This window comes from Desmodus rotundus, chromosome 1 (genome assembly GCF_022682495.2).
Source record: "Desmodus rotundus isolate HL8 chromosome 1, HLdesRot8A.1, whole genome shotgun sequence".
In the NCBI taxonomy this organism is placed as follows: Eukaryota; Metazoa; Chordata; class Mammalia; order Chiroptera; family Phyllostomidae; genus Desmodus; species Desmodus rotundus.
The window spans coordinates 80,160,295-80,183,647 of NC_071387.1; the positions used below are offsets into that span (position 1 = coordinate 80,160,295).

General features: G+C 37.7%; 1 protein-coding gene across 8 annotated transcripts in view; it reads right to left on the bottom strand.

Moving 5' to 3' along the window:
* Positions 1 to 23,353, bottom strand: part of AOPEP (aminopeptidase O (putative)) — a 437,655-nt gene that overhangs the window by 347,086 nt on the left and 67,216 nt on the right. For 7 of the 8 annotated variants that reach the window (XM_071221641.1, XM_024558404.4, XM_053925241.2 and 4 more), the window contains one exon: positions 2,828 to 2,994. In XM_071221641.1, the coding sequence (XP_071077742.1) occupies positions 2,828 to 2,994 (167 nt within the window). Of the gene's footprint in view, positions 1 to 2,827; positions 2,995 to 19,039; positions 19,232 to 23,353 lie in introns of those variants that run through there. The other variant, XM_071221643.1, reaches the window with a different exon arrangement.

Sequence of the window (23,353 nt, forward strand, 5' to 3'; positions counted from 1 at the left end):
TCAGACTTCCAAAGAATTTTTTTAAAAAACTGATTTCAGATTTCTCCTAAAAACTGCTAGGGAAGAAACAATAATGAAAATGTTTATAGTTGTTTAAGGGAGAAAAGAAGTCCTAAGAGTTTTATACCTAGTCAAGGATTTTTCATAAGTGAATGCAACAAAAAAGCCAACCTAAATATGTGAGGGCTCATAAAACATACCACACATCCACGCTTCTAGGAAAAAAGTATTGAAACCACTTCCCAGGTGACTGAGAGATGATTCATACTTAAAAGCTCAACAATAAAGATAGTCTAATTACTTATTGCAAATATGATTTGAAACTAGATGAAGATGTAAAACAATAATTGTAATTCCTAGAAGAGAAGATATAATAAAAAACAAAATATAATGATAATATGAGTCCTAAACCCCAAACTGTATTAATTAAAACGAGGGAAAGTGGATGCAGGAAGATGCTAGAAGTAAATGCCCATTAGATCCCTTATTTGACACAGTAAAGTCCAGAGCTACTGGTTCACTAAATTGTAAAAGACCCATTTATGGAATATTCTATAGCCATAAAAATAATGAGAAAGCTCTTTATATTTAGATATGAAATTATCTGTAAGACAAATTTATTCTAAAGGGTGAGGTACAATATAAAAATATTTACAGCATGCTATGACCTGTGTAACAAAAGAGGAAAAATATACATTATACAAAGGAAATTGGAGACTTTGGTTACCTTGGGGGAAGGATTATTGAGTAGCTGGGAATTAGGAGTAAAAAAGGAGACTTTATTGCAATTTTTTGTCCTGTTGTTCATTTGTACATGAACCACATAAATGTGACCTATATTAAAATTAAATATTTTAAATGTATTATTTGTTTTGTTTTTACTTTGAGAATCAACTAAATACTCCTTGAAGACTAGTATGTGTGTAAATCTAGTTTATGATAAAGGAAATATCACAAATCAGAAAAGACTCAATGAATGATCTTGGAGCAACTGGTTTCCCATTTGGAAAAAAAAAATGTAGTCCTCATTTCACAATTCTGATACAGATTACAAAGATTCAATGAAAATTTTTTAATTAAATAAAAATATTAAAACAAAACATGAATCTCAGATCAAATAAGGAAAGACTTTCTAAGAGTAATTTGACAGATTTGACTAAATAAAAATGAAAATCTCCAATAGATCAGAAACATATTAAATTGAAAGGCATACTAAAAACTGGGAAAAATACTTCTCACAAATATTATAAGATTAATTCCTATTTTTTTTAAAAGATCCAATCAAAGTAAAAGGCAAAACCAACTTTAGAAAAACCTCGCTAAAGCCTCAGTGTAAAAATGGGCAAAGGAAATGAACAGCCCTGGCTGGTGTGGCAAACCAAAGGGTCACTGGTTCAATTCCCAGTCTAGGACACATCCCTGGGTTGCAGGACAGGTTCCCACTAGGGCACATGTGAGAGGCAACCACACACTGATGTCTCTCTCCCTCTCTTTCTCCCTTTCTTCCCCTCTCTCTAAAAATAAATAAATAAAATTTGAAAAGAAAAGGAAGTGAAGAGATAAGAAATGAAAATGGTTAAGAAACATATAAGGACATGTAAAATCTCATTGATAATCAAAATAATCCAGGTTCAAGATAGTCCTTTTCTTGACTATCAAATGGGTGAAATTCCTGGGAAACGGGGGCCCTTATAACTACTAATGGGTATAAAAAAATGTGTTATTGGTACAACAGTAAATTGGTACAACCTTTCTGGGAAACAACTTGGGATATGTACCAACAGCCTTACACATCCTGAAAACTTTGACTCAATAATTCTAGTTTTATACTAAATGTTTCCTCAGAAATTTAATGTAACTTTATTCATAGTAGGAAAAAACCTGGAAACAATAAAAATGTCTAATACAAAAATGTTAAAATATGATATATTCATACAATAAAATATTATGCAGATGTTAAAATCATAGTTTTGAAAAATACTTAATGATCTGGAAAACATTCAAGATGCATCATAAGTAAAAAAACTGTTCTTTGCTATGACTACAATTTTGAAATGATAATATATACTATACAAGTTTGAAATATTGAAGGGAAATGCAACGAAATGTTAGCAACCATTTTCTCTAAAATTATTTCATTACTTTAAATCTTCTGTAAAATTTTAAGTTTTTATAAGTATGTGACAGGAGACACCATATTTTAAATGAAGAAATACTACAATCACAAAAATTTCACTTGGCATCAACATGCTCAGGCTCTCAACTGAGAGAGTTAATTATTGCAATAAGCAAGTAAGTCCCACACAAAACCTTGAGGACACATTAGCACTTGCCTTTCATCTTTTTTATTGATCCTTTGGTTCAGAATCCCATGGACAAACAGTGTTTGGAACAGATGCTTTCCCAGGAGCTCTAGTGGGCCGGCCAACAGGAGCACTATCACTCAGTATAATGAATAACCTTGTGCGGGCTCCATGACAGAACCACAGACAACTCAGCTGTAACAGTGTTTCCATGACACACTTGCCTGCCCAGAAAGTCCTAACCAAGACCACCCACTGATGGCCCACAAACCACCAGGTCAAAGCAGCTGCTGAAATAATCTAGGACTTATTAAATCTGGCATGAAGAGCCCCACATGCCATGCCCAGGCTCCTAAAAGCTCCTCATCCTCCCTGCTGTTTTCTATGGCAGGATGTTTTCAGTATGTTCATTCTAACCCAACTAATAAAGGAGCTCTTTAAAGCTGCAAAAAACACTGCGTATTGGGTTCCTGGGTCCACCATGCGTGTCATACATAAAGAAGCACAGAACACATGTACAGTACCTTTCCGGAGCTGTGTTGGCTTGGCAGAATTTTCCCCACTCATTAAAACAACAAAAGACGCAGCTGCTCGGACTGTGGCCTGCCATGTTGACATGGCAACGGGTGGCTCCTGGCATGGAAAAAGGGCCCTGTTGTTTATGGGAGATCCCATAGTATAAACACATGGTCTGCAAAAGAAAGAGAAGGAAACAAAGGGAGAAAATCTTTAAAATAAGTCGTCATTTTTCTCACCACCATGGTGGAGAAGGTTAAATGGAGCTTTCAAAGAGAAAACATTTAAGCCTTTGTAGATGACTGGTTTCAAAGCTTCTTGAACTGAAACTGCCAAGGGTTGCCTAAGTGGTAATTCCTCCCAAATAAATTACCTAAATATGTAAAGAGAGGTGTTTTTTTAAGGGAAAAGTATTTTTTGGTTGAAGTTTTAAGCACTAGTCTGCTAAGTTAAAATTTATATTACCCTTGCCCCTCCTCCTCTTAGGCCCTTATGCATTTAAAAGAAAAAAGCTTTGGAGATATTCTTACAAAACTTGGAATATATTCTGGAACAGAAAATATACTTGGAGATCATTGAGATATTAATGTTTGGAAAAACAAGCTGGTGGTCTCAAATCCAATGCCAGCAGGCAGATACCCCAATCTTGGAAACCACCATCTCCAATAGAACCCTTGTGGGAATTCTTGTGTGGAAGCCAAGAACAGGGGTTGGTATATAAACAGGATTACAGGTCACAACAACCAGGCTCCTGAAGGCCAAGTGTAGCTGTTACCAAAGCAGGTGTAGGAAACCAACAGCATGACATTAGGGCTCATTCTGTTACGATTAAAAACTACGAACCCATGCATACCAACAAAAATCTCCTCCATGATAGAGGTGGAAAAGGTTGCTGAGATCAAAGGAATACATTCTTTTGACACCACAGTGTAGAAGCCACAAAACTGACATCAGGAAAGTGTCTTAGGAAATGTTTCCACTGTTTGCTTTTCAAAAATGATAACAAACAACCATCAAAAATATCCCAAAAAATAAAAGTCCAGGACCAGATGGCTTCATCAGTGAATTCTACCAAACATTCAAAGAAGACTTGGTACCTACCCTTCTCAAAATCATCCAAAAAAAAATTGAAAAGGCAATACTTCCTAACACATTTTATGAGGCCAATGTAACCCTGATACCAAAACTTGGCAAGGATTAACACTAGAAAAGAAAACTACAGACCAGTATCTCTGATGAATATAGATACAAAAGTCCTAAACAAAATACTAGCAAATTGAATACAATAATGCATTAAAAAAAACCACCACAATCAAGTGGGGTTCATTCCAGGGGCACAAGGATGGTTCAACATATACAAATTGATCAATGTAATACACCACATTAACAAAACAAAATATGAACACATATGATCTTATAGAAGATATAGAAAAAACACTTGATAAGATACAACATCCCTTTATAATTAAACACTCAATAAAATGGGTATAGAAGGAAAGTACCTCAACATAACAAAGGCCAATATCATACTCAATGGTGAAAACCTGAATGCTTTTCCTCAAAAATCAGGAACAACACAAGGGTGCCCACTCTCATCACTCTTATTCAAAAGTTCTGGAAATCCTAGCTAAAGGAATCAGGCAAGAGAAAGAAATAAGAGCATCCAAAGTGGGAAGGAAAAAGTAAAAGTGTAGCTTTTTGCAGATGGCATGATTTTGTACATAGAAAACCCTAAAGACTCCACCAAAAAACTTTTAGAAACAATAAACAAATACAGTAAAGTTGTAGGACACCAAATCAAGGTACAAAAATCCACTGATTTCCTATATAATAACAATGGAACTCTAGAAAAAAATGGAAAAAAAATTCCTTTTGCAATTGCAACCTAAAGAATAAAATACAATACCTAAGAATAAATTTAACAAAGGATGTGAAGGACCTATACACTGAAAACTACAAAGCATTATTAAAAGATTGAAAAAGGCACAATGAAATGGAAAGATATTCCACATTAATGGATTGGAAGAGTCAACATAGTTAAAATGGCCATATTAGCCAAAGCAATATGCAGATTTAATGCAATCCCTATCAAAATTCCAATGTCATTTTTGAAAGAAACAGAGCAAAAACAAGTGTCAGATTTGTATGGAACCACAAAAAGACCACAAATAACCAAAGCAATCCAGAAAAAAGAATGAAGCCAGAGGTATCACAATACCTGACTTCAAATTATATTACAGAGCTACAATATTCATTGGCAGAAAAACAGACACAGAGGCCAATGAAATAGAACTGAGAGCCCAGAAATAAAACCACAGGCATACAGGCAAATAATAATTTTGACAAAGGAGCCAAAAACACCCAATAGAGAAAAGAAAACCTCTTCAATAAATGGTGCTGGGAGACTTGGAAAGCCACTTGCAAAAGGATGAAACTAGATTATTATTTGTCCCCTGGTATAAAAATCAATTACCAATGGATCAAAGACCTAAATATAAGACCTGAAACAATATATTACTCAGAAGAAAACATAAGTACTAAACTTATGGACTTCGGTCATAGAGAACATTTTATGAATTTGACCCCCAAAGGCAAGGGAAATAAAGGCAAAAATAAATGAATGGGACCATGTCAAACTAAAAAGCTTCTGCCACAGCAAAAGAAACCAACAACAAAATAAAAAGGCAACCAACCAAGTGGGAGAAGATATTTGCTAACAACCACTCTGACAAGGGGTTAATAATCATAATGTATAAATAACTCATACAACTCAACACCAAACAAACAGTCCAAATAAAAATGGGCAGAGGACATGAACAGACACCTCTCCCAAGAAGATGTACAAATGGCCAACATATACATGAAAAGGTGTTCAACTTCACTAGCTATTAGGGAAAATCAAATCAAAACTACAATGAGATACCACCTCACACCTATTTGAATGGCTATTATCAACAAGACAGGTAATGACAACTTTTGGAGAGGTTAAGAAAAAGGAACCCTCATTCACTGCTGGTGGGAATACAAACTGGTACAGCCACTATGGAAAACAGTCTGGTGGTTCCTCAAAAAATTACAAAAAGACTTACTATATGTCCCAGAAATCCTTCTTCTGGGTGTCTACCTGAAAAATTCAAAAACTCAATTTATTCACAAAGATATATGCACCTCTATGTTCATGCAGCATTATTCACAGTGGCCAAGACATGGAGACAACCAAAGTGTCCTTCAGTAGAGGATTGGATAGAGAAGATGTGGTACATATACACACTGGAATACTACTCAGCCATAAGAAAAGAGGAAATAGCCATTTGTGACAACATGGACGGATCTTGAGAATATTATGCTAAGCAAAATAAATCAGTCAAAGAAAACTAAGAACTATATGATTTCACTCCTATGTGGGCTATAAAACTGAAACTCAGACACAGGCAGACAACAGCATGGTGGTAAACAGAGGGAATGGGGTGGGAGAGGTAGTAAAAGGTAAAGGGGGTCAAATACATTGTGGCAGACGATGATTTGCCTTTGGGTGGTGGCCACACAATGCAACATACAAATCATGTATCACAGAAATATACACCTGAAACCTATGTGACCCTATGAACCAATGTATCTCCAATAAATTTAATAAAAACGTTATAGCAAATATGATATAGTCTTAATCAGCTTGGTTAACATCACTATGATCAAACCTTTATTGCATCCCTACAATGAGCAAGAACACACAGAATGATGGTCCGACTCTATCAGTCAGGGTCCAGGAAGGAAAAGAGAAAACAGCCTAGGTCTTAACAAACAGAGATAATTTAATATAGGAATTGATTATATAAGTGCTAGAAGAGCTGAGAAGCCAAACAGGGCACAGTGAGGCAACCCAGAGATTAACCACAGCAGTAAGTGGCTGTGACTCCTTCTGTTGAAGAAGCTGATGTTACTGGATGATCCAGCAGAGACCAGAGTCACAATGGGGATTGTCCAATAGGTATTGAGACCAGAAGGGGCTCAGTCATGGTTAGAGATGACAAAGGAAGAAGGGAGGGGAAAACAAATACTGTTACTTGCCAACTCCTGCTCTCAAATTTTTCCATCAGTGCCTCTCCTCCGTTTATCAAATGTACCAGGAAACAGAAGACAAGGGAGCCTAGGTAATGAGATGCCTGGTCATTCAGAGATCACAATAAGAGCAGAAAACAGACCTTAGGGCAGATAGGCAGGTGCAGTCTACCTTCCTAGAAGTGTACATGATAACTCGTAGGTTTGCATGGGGCAGGGAAAGATCAGAAATTCAAAAGACTTTAGTCCTGCCTATGTTGACAACTTATTAAAGGGCAATAGGAAAGTCCCTTGACCTCTCTGAGTCACATGTAAAAAGGGGATGGGATACAGGTTAGTGACCTCTATTGTCTGTTCTGGTCCATAAATCTATGATACTGTATTCCAAGTCTACACACAAATTTTCATGGAAGATACATAATCTCCCATGAGTTTCAATGAAACTTAGTTAACTGTCCAGCCTCAGGCTGTTTAAGAACATAACAAGGAAGCCTGCCAGAACTGGCTTCTCCCAAGTAGGGCAAGTGGTGGTGAGTATGTGGTAGGAGGTATGCTATAAAGCTCAAATAACCCAGCTAGATCCAGTCAAGCATGCCTAGTTCTGGTAATTCTATTCATTAAGTGTTTTGTTTTGTTTTGTTTTTTCCAAAAGCTCATCTTAGAGAAGGGTCCTAAAAAAGGAAAAGTGAATGTTGTCAGTGGAAACAGAGTGTACTCCCAGTGGACATATGGCAGGCATAACTCTTGTTTCCTCTGAAAATGGCAGTCCTTGGGATTAAGGCTTTCCTTCTCAACGAGGCAGAATGGACCCTACAATTTTTCTCAGTTCAAGAGCTCTAGGAAGCCATTTCTAATTTAAGTATACTTGTGGAGTTAAACTTATTTATGATGTTTACAGGGAAATGGCAGGTATCTGCCTACAGATCCCCTTAAGATTTTCTCTGCATCAGGCAAAGGGGGAGCTGTCCTATATGACAGTCTTAAGTCCGAGGGTGCTCAGGCCAAGTCTAAAAGTATCTGCACTCTCAAAAAACAAGAAAAAGCTCAAATAAACAATCTAACTTTACACTTAAAGGAACTTGAAAAGATAAAACAAAGTTCACAGTGAGTAGAAGGAAGGAAATAAAATTGATCAGAGCAGAAATAAATGAAATAGAATCTAAAAAAGATGCAAAAGATCAATGAATCCAAGAGCTAGTTCTTTGAAAAGATAAAGAAATTGACAAACCTTTAACCAGACTCATCAAGTAAAAAGGAGACAGGACCCAAATGAAGAAAATCAGAAATGAGAGAGAAGAAACAACAACTGAAACCAAAGAAATACAAAGGATTGTAAGAAAACATTATGAACATATGCCAACAAATTGGACAACCTGGATGAAATGGATAAACTCCTAGAAACATACAATCTTCCAAAGCTAAATCTGAACAGACACATTACACCTAGTGAAACTGAAGCAGTAATAAAAAAAAAAAAACTCCCCCCTCCAAAATAATTCCTGGATCAGATGGCTTCACAGGTGAATTTCACCAAACATTCTGAGAAGAACTAACACCTCTCCTCAAACTATTTCATAAAATTCAAGATGAGAGAAGGCTCCCAAACTCATTTTACAAGGCCAGCATTAACTGAATTCCAAAATGAGATAAAGAGGAAGGAAGGAAGGGAGGGAAGGAGGGAACAGGAGAAGAAAGAAAGAAAAGAAGGAAAAGAAAAGAAAAGGAAGGAGAAATACATACATACATACATACATACATACATTCCAATAGCCCTGATGAACATAAGATGCTAAAATCCTCAACAAAATATTAGCAAACCAAATACAGCAATGCATCAAAAAGATCATATACCATGATCAAGTGGGATTTATTCTGGGAATGCAAGGTTGGCAAAACATTCACAAATCAACGAATGTGATATACCACACAAACAAAATGAAGGATAAAAACCACATGATCATATCAATAGATGCAAAAAACTTTTAATAAATTCTAGCACCCATTTATGATAAAAAACTATCAGCAAAGTGGGAATAGAGAGAACATACTTAAACATAATAAAGGTTATATGTGACAAATCCACTATCAGCATCATACTCAATGGGCAAAAACTACAAGTATTTCCATTAAGATCGGGAACGAGACAGGGATGTCTGCTCTCACCTTTCTTATTCAACATAGCACTGGAAGTCACAGCCACAACAACCAGAGAAGAAGAAGAAATAAAAGGTATCCAAATTGGAGGGAAGAAGTAAAACTGTATTTATTTGCAGATGGCATGATAGTGTATACAGAGAACCCCAAAGATTCCACCAAGAAACTACTAGAACTGATAAATAAATTCATCAAACTAGCAGGATATAAAATTAATATCCAGAAACCAGTTGCACTTTTATATGCCAATAACGAACTAATAGAAAGGGAAATTAAGAAAATAATCCCATTCACAATTGCTTCAAAAGGAATAAACTACCTAGGAATAAACCTAAGCAAGGGTGTAACAGACCTATACTAGGAAAATTATAAGACACTAAAGAAAGAAATTGAAGAAGATACAAATAAGTGGAAGCACATACCATGTTTACGGATAGCAAGAATTAACATCATTAAAAGGTCCATACCACCCAAAGCAATCTACAGATTTCAACACAATTCCTATCAAGATTCCGCTGACCTATTTCACAGAACTAGAACAAATATTTCAAAAATTTATATGGAACTACAACAGATCCCACATAGCAACAGCAATCCTCAAAAAGAAGGACAAAGTTGGAGGAATCACACTACTTAATATCAAACTATACTACAACGCCATAGTAATCAAAATAGCCTGGTACTGGCCTAAAAACAGACACACAGATGGAACAGAACAGAGTCTAGAAATAAACCCACATCTTTATAGTCAATATTTGACAGAGGAAGCAAGCACATACAATGAGCTAAAGATAGTTTATTTAATAATTGGAGTTGGGAAAATTGCACAGATACATGTAGAAAAATGAAACTAGCCCACCTTCTTATACCACACACAAGAATAAATTCAAAATAGATCAAAGACTTAAATGTTAGACCTGAAACCATAAAAATCCTAGAAGAAAACATAAGCAGCAAAATCTTGGACTTACCTTGTAGCAGTATTTTATCAGATATATCTCCCCAGGCAAGGGAAACAAAATTTAAAAAAAGCAAATGGGACTACATCAAACTAAAAATTTTTGCACGGCAAAGAAATCATCAACAAAATAAAAATACAACCTACTGAATGGGAGAACATGTACACTGATACATGTGATAAGGGGTTAACATCCAAAATTTATAAAGTACTTACAAAACTCAACAACAACAAAAACAAACAACCCAATTAAAAAATGGACAAAGGACTTGAATAGACACTTCTCCAAGGAGGACATACAGAGGGCCAATAGACATTTGAAAAGATGCTCAACATCACTAATCATTGGAGAAATGCAAATTAAAACCACAATGAGATACCATCTCACACCTGTCAGAATGACTATCATCAATAGTCAACAAACAAGTGCTGTCAAGGATGTGGAGAAAGGGAAACCCTTTTGCACTGTTGGTGGGAATGCAGACTGGTGCAGCCACTGTGGAAAGCAGTATGAAGATATCTCAAAAAATTAAAAATGGATCTGCCTTTTGACCCAGTGATCCCACTTCTGGAAATATATCCAAAGGAACCCAAACCACTAATTCAAAAGAACATAAGGACCCCTGTGTTCACTGCAGCGTTATTTGCAATCACCAAGACATGAAAGCAGCCCAAGTGTCCAGCAGTAGATGAGTGGATGAAACAACTATGGGATATTTACACAATGGAATATTACTTGACCACAAAAAAGAAGAAAACTTTACCCTTGTGACAGTATGGATGGACCTGGAGAACATTATGCTAAGTGAACTAAGCTAGTCAGAGAAAGACAAATATCATATAATTTCACTCATATGTGGAATCTAATGAACAAACTGAACAAGGAAAATGGTGACAGACTCATAGATGGAGAGCAGGATGATAGCTTTGGGGGTTGTAAGGGATGGAGTGATTGAGCAAGAAGAAAAAAGGACTCATGGTCATGGACAACAGTGTGGTGACTGCTGGGGGAGGGGTGTATAAGGGGACTAAGTGGTAATAGAAAAAAATAGAATAAAGATTTAAAAAAATACATCTTCATTCTCTTGCTGTTGTGCTCAACATCTCATTTCCCTATGGTGACTATGGTGTTAGAGGTATCCCCCTCTCTAACCAAGGAACAAATCCTCCTCAAAATATTGGTTTGCCAAGAGGTTTGCTCTCCATCTCCCTATAAGGTTGGGTTGGAGGACATGCTAACATATTAAGACGTGTTCCACCTGTGCCCTTAAGTATGCAGTCCCCAAGACTTCTTCCATCAGCATCTATGCCTCTTTTCAGAAAAACAATCACATTTGAAATGAGGTCATATCTTAGAAACACTGCAGAAGAATAATCAGAAGGACTCAGTGATTTGCTGAAGGAGAGGAAGAAGGAAACAAAGGCCTCTCTGAGGTAGCCAGCTTCCAAGTTGGTCTCCAACGACCCCCGCTTCCTGATATTCACACCCTTGTGGAATACCCTTGCATGCTGTACCTGGGTTACTCGGTGTGACAAATACAAGATGGCACATATAACTTCTGAGATTAGATTATTAAAAATCTTTGACTTCAACTTTAGGGTTTCCTTTCCTTCTCTTTTTCTTCATCACTTACTCTGGGGAATATCAAGCTGCCATGTTGAGGACACAGTGGGAATCTATGGAGGGTACATGTGGTAGAAGCCAAGACCTCCAGCTCACAATCAGTAAGGACCCAAGGGCTCTCATCAGCCATGCATGTGTGTTTTGAAGATGATCTTCCAGTTCCAGTCAAGCCTTGAGATGCCTCCAGCTCCAGGTAATGCAACCTTGTGAGAGATCCTGAGCCAGAACCATCCAGTTAAGCTGATCCTGGATTCCTCAGAAATCATGAAATAATAAATATTCTCTTAAGCTATTAAGTTTTGAAGTAATTTTTTATCCAAAAATAGATAACAGAATTTTCTCATATTTCTGGCTCAAGTGACAAAATGAATCATTAAGTTATTAAAAAAGGAAGAAAACTCATTACCACAAACAAGGTCACAGGAAGAGTCAGGGAGAAGAGACCCTATCTGTTAAATTTGCTTATACAAGGCTTTATACACCATATGGCAGATAAAATTTTTCTTTAATATATTTTTAAATTTGTTAATTGTTGTTCAATTAGTTATCCCCATTTCCCCCCATTACTCTCACCTGCACTACCCATCCCTCCTCCCACATTTAATCCTCCCCACTCCACTGTCTTTGTCCATGGGTCTTTTATACATGTTCCTTGACTTGACCCTTCCACTTCTTTCTCCTGTTATCCCCCTCCCCCTCCCCTTTGGTCACTGTCAGATTGTTCTTTATTTCCACGTCTCTGGTTCTACTTTGCATGCTTGTTTGCTCTGTTGATTAGTTTCTACTTATAGGTAAGATCATATAGTACTTGTCTTTCACCACCTGGCTTATTTCACTTCGCATAATACTCTCCAGTTCTATTCACGCTGTTGCAAAGGGTAGGAGTTCCTTCTTTCTGCTGTGTAGTATTTCATTTTGTTAAGTGTACCAGTTTTTTGATCCACTCATTTACTGATGGGCACTTAGCTACTGTAAATAACACTGCAATGAACATATGGGAGCATAGGTTCTTTTTAATTGCTATGTCAGGATTCTTAAGGTATAAACCCAGCAGTGGAATTGCCGAGTCAAAAGGCAGTTCCATTTTCAGTTTTTTGGAACTAAAAAACTAAAAATGTGGCTGCACCAGTCTGCATTCCCACCAACAGTGCACTAGGGTTCCCTTTTCTCCACAGCCTCATCAGCACTTGTTTGTTGATTTATGATGGCCATTCTGACTGGTGTGAAGTACCTCACTGTGGTCTTAAATTGCATCTCTCTGACGGCTAGTGATGCTGAGCAACTTTTCATATGTCTCTGGGTGACCTCTATGTCCTCCTTGCAGAAGTGTCTGTTCAGGTCCTTTGCCTATTTTTTAATTGGGTTGTTTGTCTTCTTGGTGTGGAGTTGTGTGAATTCTTTATATATTTTGGAGATCAAACCCTTGTCTGAGGTATCATTGGAAAATATTTTCCCATATGGTTGGTTCCCTTTTCATTTTGCTGATGCTTTCTTTGGCTGTGCAGAAGCTTTTTATTTTGATGAAGTCCCATGTGTTCATGCTTTTTTTATATCCCTTGCTCTAGGGGACATATTGGTGAAAACATTGCTACATGGAATATCTGAAATTTTCCTGCCTATGTTCTCCTCTAGGACTTTATGTTGTCACGACTTATATAATATGTCTTTTACCCATTTTGGGTTCATTTTTGTGTATGGTGTAAGTTGGTGGTCAGGTTTCATATTTTTGCATGTAGTTGTCCAGATCTCCCTAAATCACAGGTGGCAAACACAAGGCCCATTGGCTGAATCCAGCCCTCCACCTTGTTTTATCCCAGCAGCACCTTGTTTCTACATGGCAGCAGCACAGAACTCCCACTTAACTGTTAAGGAGTAGTTACATTTATACAGTCCTAAAATAACATTTGGCCCTTTGAAGGCAACCACGAGGCTGATGTGGCCCCTGATGAAAATGAGTTTGTCACCCCTGCCCTAAACCATTTGTTGAAGAGGCTATTTTTACTCCATTTCACTTTTCTGCCCACTTTGTCGCATATTAATTGACCATAGAGACATGGGTTTATGTCTGGGCTCTCTATTCTGTTCCATTGATCTATATGTCCATTCTTATGCCAGACTGTTTTGAGTGCAGTGGCCTTGTGATATAGTTTGATATCAGGTATTGTGATCCCTCTTACTCTGTTCTTCTCAAAATTAATAGCTGCAGCTATTTGGGGTTGTTTATGGTTTCATATAAATTTTTGGAATGTTTGTTCTGTATTTGTGAAATATGTCATTGGTATTTTAATAGGGATTGTGTTAACTCTATAAATTGCTTTAGGTAGCATGGATCTTAATCTTCCAATCCATGAACATGGTATATATTTCCATTTACTTGTGTCTTCCTTAATTTCTTTCTTCACTGTTGTATAGTTTTCTGAGTACAGGTGTTTTACCTCCTTGGTAAGGTTTTTTGGTACTTTATTCTTCTTGTTGCTATAGAAAATAGGATTTTTTTTCTAATTTCTTTTTCTGACATTTCATTGTTGGTAAACAAAAATGGATTCAATATTTACCTTGTATCCACTGTTTTACCAAGTTCACTTATTATACAGAGTAGTTTTCTTGAGGAGTCTATAGGGTTTTCTACGTACATTATCGTGTCATCTGCAAACAAGTTTTACTTCCTCCTTTCCAATTTGGATGCCTTTTATTTCTTTTTCTTGACTGATCGCTGTGGATAGAACTTCCAATACTATGTTGAATAGACGTGGACACCCTTGTCTTGTTCCTGATCTTGGTAGGAAAGCTTTTAGTTTCTGCCTGTTGAGTATGATGTTGGCTGTACATTTCTCGTATAGGGCTTTGTTATAGTGAGATAGGTATGCTCCCTCTACTCCCACTTTACTGAGTGTTTTTATCATAAATGGGTGTTGTGCCTTATCAAAGGCTTTTCTCGCATTTATTGATATCATCGTGTGATTTTGACTTTCCTTTTGTTTATGTGATGTATTGCATTTACTGATTCGCAAATGTTGTACCATCCTTGTATCCCTGGAATGAATACAACTTGATTGTGGTCTTTGATCTTTTTAATGTATTGCTGGATGCAGTCTGACAATATTTTGCTGAGGATTTTGCATCTAAGTTCATTTGCAATACTGGCCTGTAGTTTTCTTTCTTTCTTTCTTTTTTGGGATTAGGATGATGTTGGCCTCATAAAAAGACTTTGAGAGTCTTCCCTCTTGGTTTTTTTGGAATAGTCTGAGGATAGGGGTTAGCTCTTCCTTAAATGTTGTTTTAAAAATCACCTGCAAAACTGTCTGGTCCAGGGATTTTGTGTGCCACAAGTTTTTTGAATTACTGCTTCAATTTCACTAGCTGTTATTGGTCTCTTCAGGCTCCCTACTGCTTGATTCAGTTTGGGAAGATGATGTGTTTCTAGAAATTTGTCCATCTCACTCAGGTTTTCAAATTTCATGGCTTATAGTTGTTTGTAGTAATTTCTTACAATCCTTTGTATTTCTGTAATATCTGTAATTTCTTTGCTTTCATTTCTGATTTTATTTATTTGGGTCCTCTCTTTTCTTTTCTTGGTCAGTCTGATTAAAGGCTTGTCAATTTTGTTTAACTTTTCAAATAACCAGCTCCTGGATTTATTGATCATTTTATTGTACTTTTTGTCTCTATGTCATTTAATTCTACTCTGATCTTGATTATTTCCTTCACTCTACTCTCTCAGGGCTTTGTTTGTTGTTCTTCCTCCAGTTCTTATAGATGTAAAGTTAGGTCATCTGTTTGAAATGTTTCTATCTTTTTTTAGGTAGGTCTGTATTTCTATGAACTTCCCTCTCAGGACTGCCTTCGCTGTGTCCCATAGGTTTTGGACTGTTGTGTGTTCATTTTCATTTGTTTCCAGAAACTTTCTGATTTCTTCCTTGATCTCATTCTTAACCCATTCATTGTTTACTACCATGCTACTCAATCTCCATGAATTTGAATGCTTTTGAGTTTTTTCCTTGAAGTTGGTTTCTATTTTCAGTCCCTTTGTGGTCTGAGAAAATGCTTGATATGATTTCAATTTTCTTGAATTTGTTAAGGCTTGTTCTGTTTTCTACCATGTGGTCTATCTTTGAAAATGTTCCATGTGCATTTGAAATAATGTGCATTTTGCTTCTTTGGGATGAAAGGCTCTGTATATATCAGTTAAGTCCATTTGATCTAGGTCATTGTTCAGTACCAAAATATCCTTGTTGATATTTTGTTCAACAAGGATATCCATTGTTCAACAAGATCTATCCATTGTTTACAATGGGGTGTTAAAATCCCCCACTGTAAGTGTGTTGCTGTCTGTATCTTTCTTGAAGTACTCCGAGATTTTCCTTATATATTTCGGTGCTCCTGTGTTGGGTGCATATATGTTTATAATGTTTATGTTTTCTTGATGGATTCTTCCCTTGAATATTGTGAAATATCCTTCTGTGTCTGTTTTTATGGCCTTTATTTTGAGGTCTATTTTATCTAATACAAGTATTGCTACACTGCCTTTTTTTGCTACACTGTCCATGTGCTTGGAATATTTTCTTCCAACCCTTCATTTTTAGTCTGTGTAGGTCTTTTGTTCTGAGAAGGGTCTCTTGTAGGGAGCATATATGTGGGTCATGTTTTCTTTTCCATTCAGCTATTCTATGTCTTTTGATTGGAGCATTTAATCCATTTACATTTAAGGTTATTATTGATAGGTACTTTTCACTGCCATATTTCCCCTTTGTACCTGTGTTCATCTCTCTCTCACTCTTTTTCTTCATCTTGTCAAAGCAGTCCTTTAGCACAGGGGTGCCAAAGTCATTTTCACAGGGGGCCACATCAGCCTCACGATTGCCTTCAAAGGGCTGAATATAATTTCAACTCCTTAATAATGAAGGAGTACATTTATACAGGCCTAAAATTACTTCATTTAGTCCTAAAGTTTAGCATATCTTGCAGTGCTGGTTCCATGGAGGTGTATTCTCTCAGTGTTCTTTGGTCTGGGAAACTTCTTATTTCACCTTCCATTTTAAATGAGAGCCTTGCTGGGTAGAGTAGTCTTGGTTGCAAGCCTTTGCTTTTCATTACTTGGAGTATTTCTTGCCAATCTCTTCTGCCTTGTAGTGTTTCTGTTGAGAAATCAGCTGCTACCCTTTTCAGAGCTCCCTTGTATGTTTCTGTTTCTTCCTTGCTGTCTTTAAGATTCACTCTTCCTCTTGGAATTTACCATTTTAATTATAATGGCCTCTTTTTGTTCCTCTTGATAGGGACCCTCTGTCCTTCCTGGACTTGTATGACTTTCTTGCATCAAATTAGGGAAGTTTTCCATTGCTTCTTTTTTAAACAGATTTTCTATCCCTTGCTCCTCTACTTCTCCTTCTGGTATCCCTATTATATGGATATTATTACATTTCATGTTGTCCTGAAGTTCCCTTAACCCCTCTTCATTCTTTTTTAGTCTTTTTTCATTTTCTTGCTCTTTCTGGGAATTTTTTTCTATCTTGTCCTCCAGCTTGCTGATTTGATCCTCTGCTTCATCTAGCCTGCTTTTGATTCCTTTGACTGTGTTCTTCAATTCAGAAATTGTATTCTTCATTTCCTCCTGGTTCTTGTTAATAGCTTTTATGTCTTTTTTCATGCTGATGCAGTTCACAGTAAATTTCTTGTAGCTTCCCTGTAGTGTTTGTAATTCTCACTGAGCTTCCTTATAACCATTGTTTTGAACTCAATGTCTGATTGTTCGCTTGCCTCTTTCATTTAGCACCCTTTCTGGGGATTCTTTCTTTCCGTTCAAATGGAGGTTATTTCTTTGTCTTCCCATTTTGGGGAGAGACTCTACTTGTTTGCCTCTACTTCTTAAATAATCTGTGTTGACTCTCTGTCTTTGTAGCATGCACTTCTATAGTAAGAGATCTGTGTGATTCAGTGGTGTAGTCTCCTTGATTTCCTGAACTTGATGCTCTTGGGATGCCCCTTATGGCATTTATGTTGGCTCTCTGGATGTAACTTGGTTTTGATTGTTGTGGGGTCATTCTTTGGTGGGTCCTTTCCTCCTTCTGGTTGGCCAAGTGTCACTCTGTCCACCATGTCTTCTATCCTGTTGTGCAGGTACTGCCAGAACAAAACCACAAAGCCCAGGAAACAAACCCACACCTGCAAAAATAACTCCCACCCACAATCTAACTATCAACAGTAAATGGACCAGTATTCATAAGGGTGTAAAGAAATTAAGGCTATTATAAGAAAGGAGAGCAATTATGAGATGATCTACTGAAAGAAAAATGATTTTGAAAGGATAGAGGGAGGAGCACTAACAAAAGTTCAGCATCAGAGCAATGCAAAGAGAGAAAATTTACATCATAGATAAAAAAGGGAATGAAGAAGGCATAATGGCGTAAGAGAAGGGAAGCATATAATGTTAGGTTTACACAGAAAATAAAATAAAATAAAATAAAATAAAATAAAATAAAGTCAGAGAAAAAAAGGGGGGGAAGTAAATAAATAATTAAAAAATAGGAAGCAAGGGTGGAGGTAGGGGAGGGAGGGAGGTTCAGCTGGGGTGCAGTGGAGCATGGGGAGAAAAGGCACACAACTGTAATTGAATAACAATAAAAAATTTTTAAAAAATAGAAAAAAATAGGAACCAAATTGAAGAGAAAGATCTACCAAAGCTCAAACAACAAACAAATGAGTTAAAATTAACATAGGTGTTATGGGAATAAGAGGGGGGAAAAAGGTAGAAAGAGATGTCTAGAGGAAATGGAAGTGATTTTGAGATGATTAGGGATAGAGAATACTGAGAGTGAAGAATGAAAACTAGGCTAAGACAGGGAAAAACTAAAATTTGAGACTAAAAGAAAAAGAAAAAATGAAAGAGAGAAAAAAATACATGCTAAGGCAGAGCAAAATTAAATTTGAGATGAAAAAAAGTAAGAGAAAAGAACAGTAATATTTGATTTTTGAAATATAAAAATAGTGAAGATCTAGAGATAAAATTTTAAAAATGCAACAACAACTATCCCATCCACAACCAATGAGCAAAAATGCTAAAGGTAGAGAGAGGACATGGGTATTTTAAGAGTGGGAAAAAAAATGTGAGATGACTATTGACAAGAAAATTGGTTTTGAGAGGCTGGATGGGAGAGAAATAGTAACAGTGTGAGATGGAAACAAGTTGTAGCAAGAGAGAAAACAAAATTTAAAACAAAAATAATAAGAAGAAAGAATGGGGTAAGATGGGGTAAGAGAAGGGAGGGGCAAAATATGTGAATTGAACTAAATTATACTATAAAATCTAGTGACTTAGTATGCACAAACTTGAAGGACAAGAAATGAATGTTAAAGAGCTATGCAGGAAAGAAAATATTGAAAATCACGGAGAAAACCACAGTGAATTTCATCTCAGTAGCATCTAGTACTTACCACTGCTTTTTCTTTCTGGGTCCACCTCTGGTGATGTCAGATGGTGACCGCCGTCTGACCTTAGGCAGCCTGTTCGAGACTACCAGGGATCCACTGTCTGGGGCTGACTCCTTCACTTGTTAATCTAGTCACTCTGCACTCAGCAGTTAGGCTTAAGCACCACAGGGCCAGGGCAGAGGGCAGCTATTGTTTCCCCTTAGACTGTTGCCTGCTGCAGTATGGGGGATGACTTAGCACTGGGATTCCAGAGTCTACTCTCTCAGTTCTTTCCCCAAAGCTTCCATCTCCAGTTTTTCCTTAAGCGTCTCTAGTCCATTGTGCCCCGCCTTAGCTGGAGACCTGTGTAATGAAAATTACACAGAAATGAAAATGAAATGCGTTGGCCCTTTAAATGGCTCTTCACATCTCCAGCTGTCCATCTCTGGCAGACAGCAACCTTGCCACTTTTCACCACTGTTTGTTATTTATGTACTTTTTGGGCTCTGGTGCTCTAGGCTGGGGACCCTAGCTTAGGATTTAGACCACCACACTACTCAGGGGGATCCAACCAGCCACTTAAATATCCCTCCAGCGCTTCAGCTGCCACCTGTAGGTTCCAAGCCAGCTCTCTCATTTCTCCACCTCACTCCCTACCAATCACGCTGTGCTCAATCTGTTTCTTCTGTCTGTCCATGGTTATAAGGCTTCTCTCTCACTTTTGTTCAGTTGTTTGTTCCAGATGATTTCTCCGTAATTTAGTTGTAATTCCATATTGGTCCTGGGAGGAACTTAGTGGAACTCCCACTCACTCCTCCACCATCTTAGATCCCCTCAGCAGATGACATTTATATGGACACAAAGATGGTGATTTCCAAACCCCAAACAGTAGAGTGTCCAACAATGGGACTGAGTGTTTGAAATCAGACCAATCTGAGAAAATTCAAGAATGGTAATTTTATAAAGTAGTGTTTTTTGTTGGAGACAGATTTGAGTCTGGGTATCACACTCAAATAGGAGGGTTGGGGTGGGAGAGAGAATTCTTCCATTGATTGGATTTTTAAAAAGCATGTTACCACCATCCTTTCCTCTCTTATTCTCTATTACATTATTTCCCCTCTAAATTAGTCTACTTCTAGGTATTTTGCTCTAGTATATTGTCCTGATTCCCCTGTCATCTCCTGAAGGCTCTTTCTGCCATATTGTGCCTGGGCACCTAAACTCTCCCACCAAGGGACTTGGCCAGGAAGTTCTCACCTCCAACCTCCCCACTGTTCTCATCATTCTCTTTTTCTACCCTCCTCTTTACACGGCTGGGCATCCTTTCTGCTAAAGACCGTGTTTTTTTTTCTAGCTTTCCACTTGGTCTCTAGAGCTATAACTCCCAAATCGTAGATCAAGTCATCTGTCTAAAAGCCACACCCATAAATATACCCATCTCTGACATAATACTCAAAACACTTTCTTATTGGAATCTTTTCATAAATAGGTAAACAATCACAGAAGGGGGAGGCCCTAGGCAAAACTTCTTGAAAATGCAGATCCTCTTTAGGATCCTACTCCTTTCTTGGCCTTTTTCTCTTTCTCAGTTGCAGCTTCAGTGCTCCCTTCCCAACACAACCAAACCCAATGCCAGTGACTTTATAACCAATGGCCTTTTCAGCTTTTATAACTTGATATCCTTATGCACATTTTAGTGCAAATGTCAAACAATTTAAAGTTAAGTAACTGAGAGAGATACAAGTTATGAAATTGAATCAGCAGTGAACACACTAGAAACCATGGAGCCCAGCAATAGAATCTGGATCCACAAGTGAGCTGGACCACCAGGAATTGTTCATCATGGTAACAATAAAAAAAAAAGCACCCAAAAAGCAATGAGGAAGCAGCAAGTACTCTAATGAGAGGGGGAAAGACAGGACTTTGGGGAACAACATCAACTTTAACAAATTTTACCATCACTTTAGTCATCTTTCCTTGTGATTCCCATGATCACCTTACTAAGAGAAAAAGGAAAAATGACGCCCTGGCAAAACACGAAAGATATAGATCAGAAGTACCCTAAGTCTGGCAGTCTGAAAGAAGATTCAAGTAAAGTCCAGAGGTTCAGAAGGTAAATGCACAGATGCCAAAAGTGAGATCAGAAACTCAAAACCAATCAGAGGGAATCATCTGACATCAGTCTGAATAGGAATAATGCACACATCCTAATATCACATGTTACAGATGGTTGGACATTTTTTGATACCTGCACTCAAATGAACAATATCCAAAAGCTAATGTCTCATACAGCTTACAAAATTATCAAAAATTCATTTTAAATAATGAATTTTTGAGCTAGGGAACACTAAGTTATTTTCATGTGCCTGACTCAGGACTTACCTTTTAACCATGACACTAAATTCACTCACTGAAAACTGCTAGAAGCATAAAAGTTGAGGGTTAAAATTCTTCAGTGCCTTTTCTCAGGTCTCAGACACACAGCCACAGATTACGAAACTTTGTAAACACTATAATCACAATAGAAAATTCCTGGACAGTCAGTTACTTGCGCACGTAGACACCTGATGCCAGTGACCTTTTAAGTGAATCAAGGGAAAATGGGCTTTGAATTAAGCTGTTGAAGACAGAAAAGAAAGGAAGTTAAGTAACTATATTTTCACAGGGATGAAAGTTTTAAGCTCTAGACAAAGCTCTAGTGGTGCAATTTGGGGAATCTGACAGCAAGTGGAGAATGGGTGAACATGGGGTCTTCATGGAGTCATGAAAATCATACTCTGTATGTACATGGTGACTCGAGTAAAGATGGCTCCCATCATGCACACATTAAAATGAGAACTATATTGAGAGCTGATTTCCTGCCTGCCAGGCTCCAGGAGGGAGAGAAAAATCTATGTACATTTATAAACATGCTCTACAGTTATCTGGATGTGTAATCACTGAAGTAAATGCAGCTGTGTTTATTCAATGTGCACAGCTTTGCACCTCAGCCATGTTGCTAAAATGTGCCAGTCGGAAATTCTCTGATGCTTATAACTTCATTATTTCCACTCTGAATAATTCCCTTCCAGCACACAAAGGAAAACTTCCACACCACGGCTCATCTCAGATGCTGCATGGGAGACTCCTTGGGGAGCCTAGTTAACTGCCCAGGAGTTGTGGGAGTGGGAGGAGGATACTGAAAATTAAAAAGAAAACAGGGTAATACAGGGGTTGAAAGGCAGACCCATGACTTGCTGCCATTAAAGAACAAAAGTGAGGAAGAACCTGCCAAAATAACAATTATCTCAGCTTGTTACATGTTTGTGTGTTCACAATGTGGTCAAATAAGGATGAGATATACTATGTTGTTACGATTTGAATGTGTTCCCCCCCGATTCTTATATTGAAGTCCTAATGCCCAATGTGATAGTATTAGGAGGGGCCTTTGGAAGGTACCTAGGCCATGAGGGCAGTGCCATCATTAATGAGATTAGGGCCTGTATAAGAGCAACCTGACACAATTCCTCAGCCTCTTCCACTCTGTGTGGACACAGCCAGAAGTCAGCAGTCTGCAACCCAGAAGTGAGCCTTCACCAGAACCCAACTACATTGGCACCCTGATCTCAGAATTCCAGCTTCCAAAACTGTGAGAAAATAAATTTCTATGTTTATAAGCCATCCAATCTGTGGTATTTTGTCACAGTAGCCTGAGCAGACTGAGACCTATGCCTTTCAAGGTAAGAGGTCAACTAACACTAATGTGCTTGCTCGTCTTAAGGACAAGCCAGCTATGGGAGGGGGAAAAAACCTCATAAGGGATTGATTCAAACCATGTGTTTTCTTTCTCTTCAGTTGACTACTATATGCATTTGGTTTTTTGCAGTTGGGGTGAAAAGGGGATTATTTTTAGTTTTAAAATGTTTCAAGTTCCATTACTTTCCATAAAATCATCCATTTTCAGAGACTTTGTTATGACCATTCAGTGACTGGGGAAAGGGCTGTGCCAGGAGAAGGGGGTAGGAGGTGATGAGTCCACAGTTGCCTGGGTGTGGCATGATGGAGTGTTTTCCCACTGATCTGGTCATTGGAGACCAGAGGGCCACAGATGCTACAGCTCAGTGGGTCAGATTCTTTTATAGGCTTGCCAGAGTTACAAAGTCCTCAGATCTCCACCAATTCCTCTCCATCTGTTCTCCCTACACCTGATTTTTTTTTTTACAACTCCCTGTTCTTATTAAGCCCAAGTTACAGTCTCCATTGCAGGTAAGCAACCTTCTTGCTTTCTTGTGCCACAAAAATCTAGAGCCAGATTACCAAAAACAGGAAGTGTCGGCTATGACTCACTCTCTACTACAC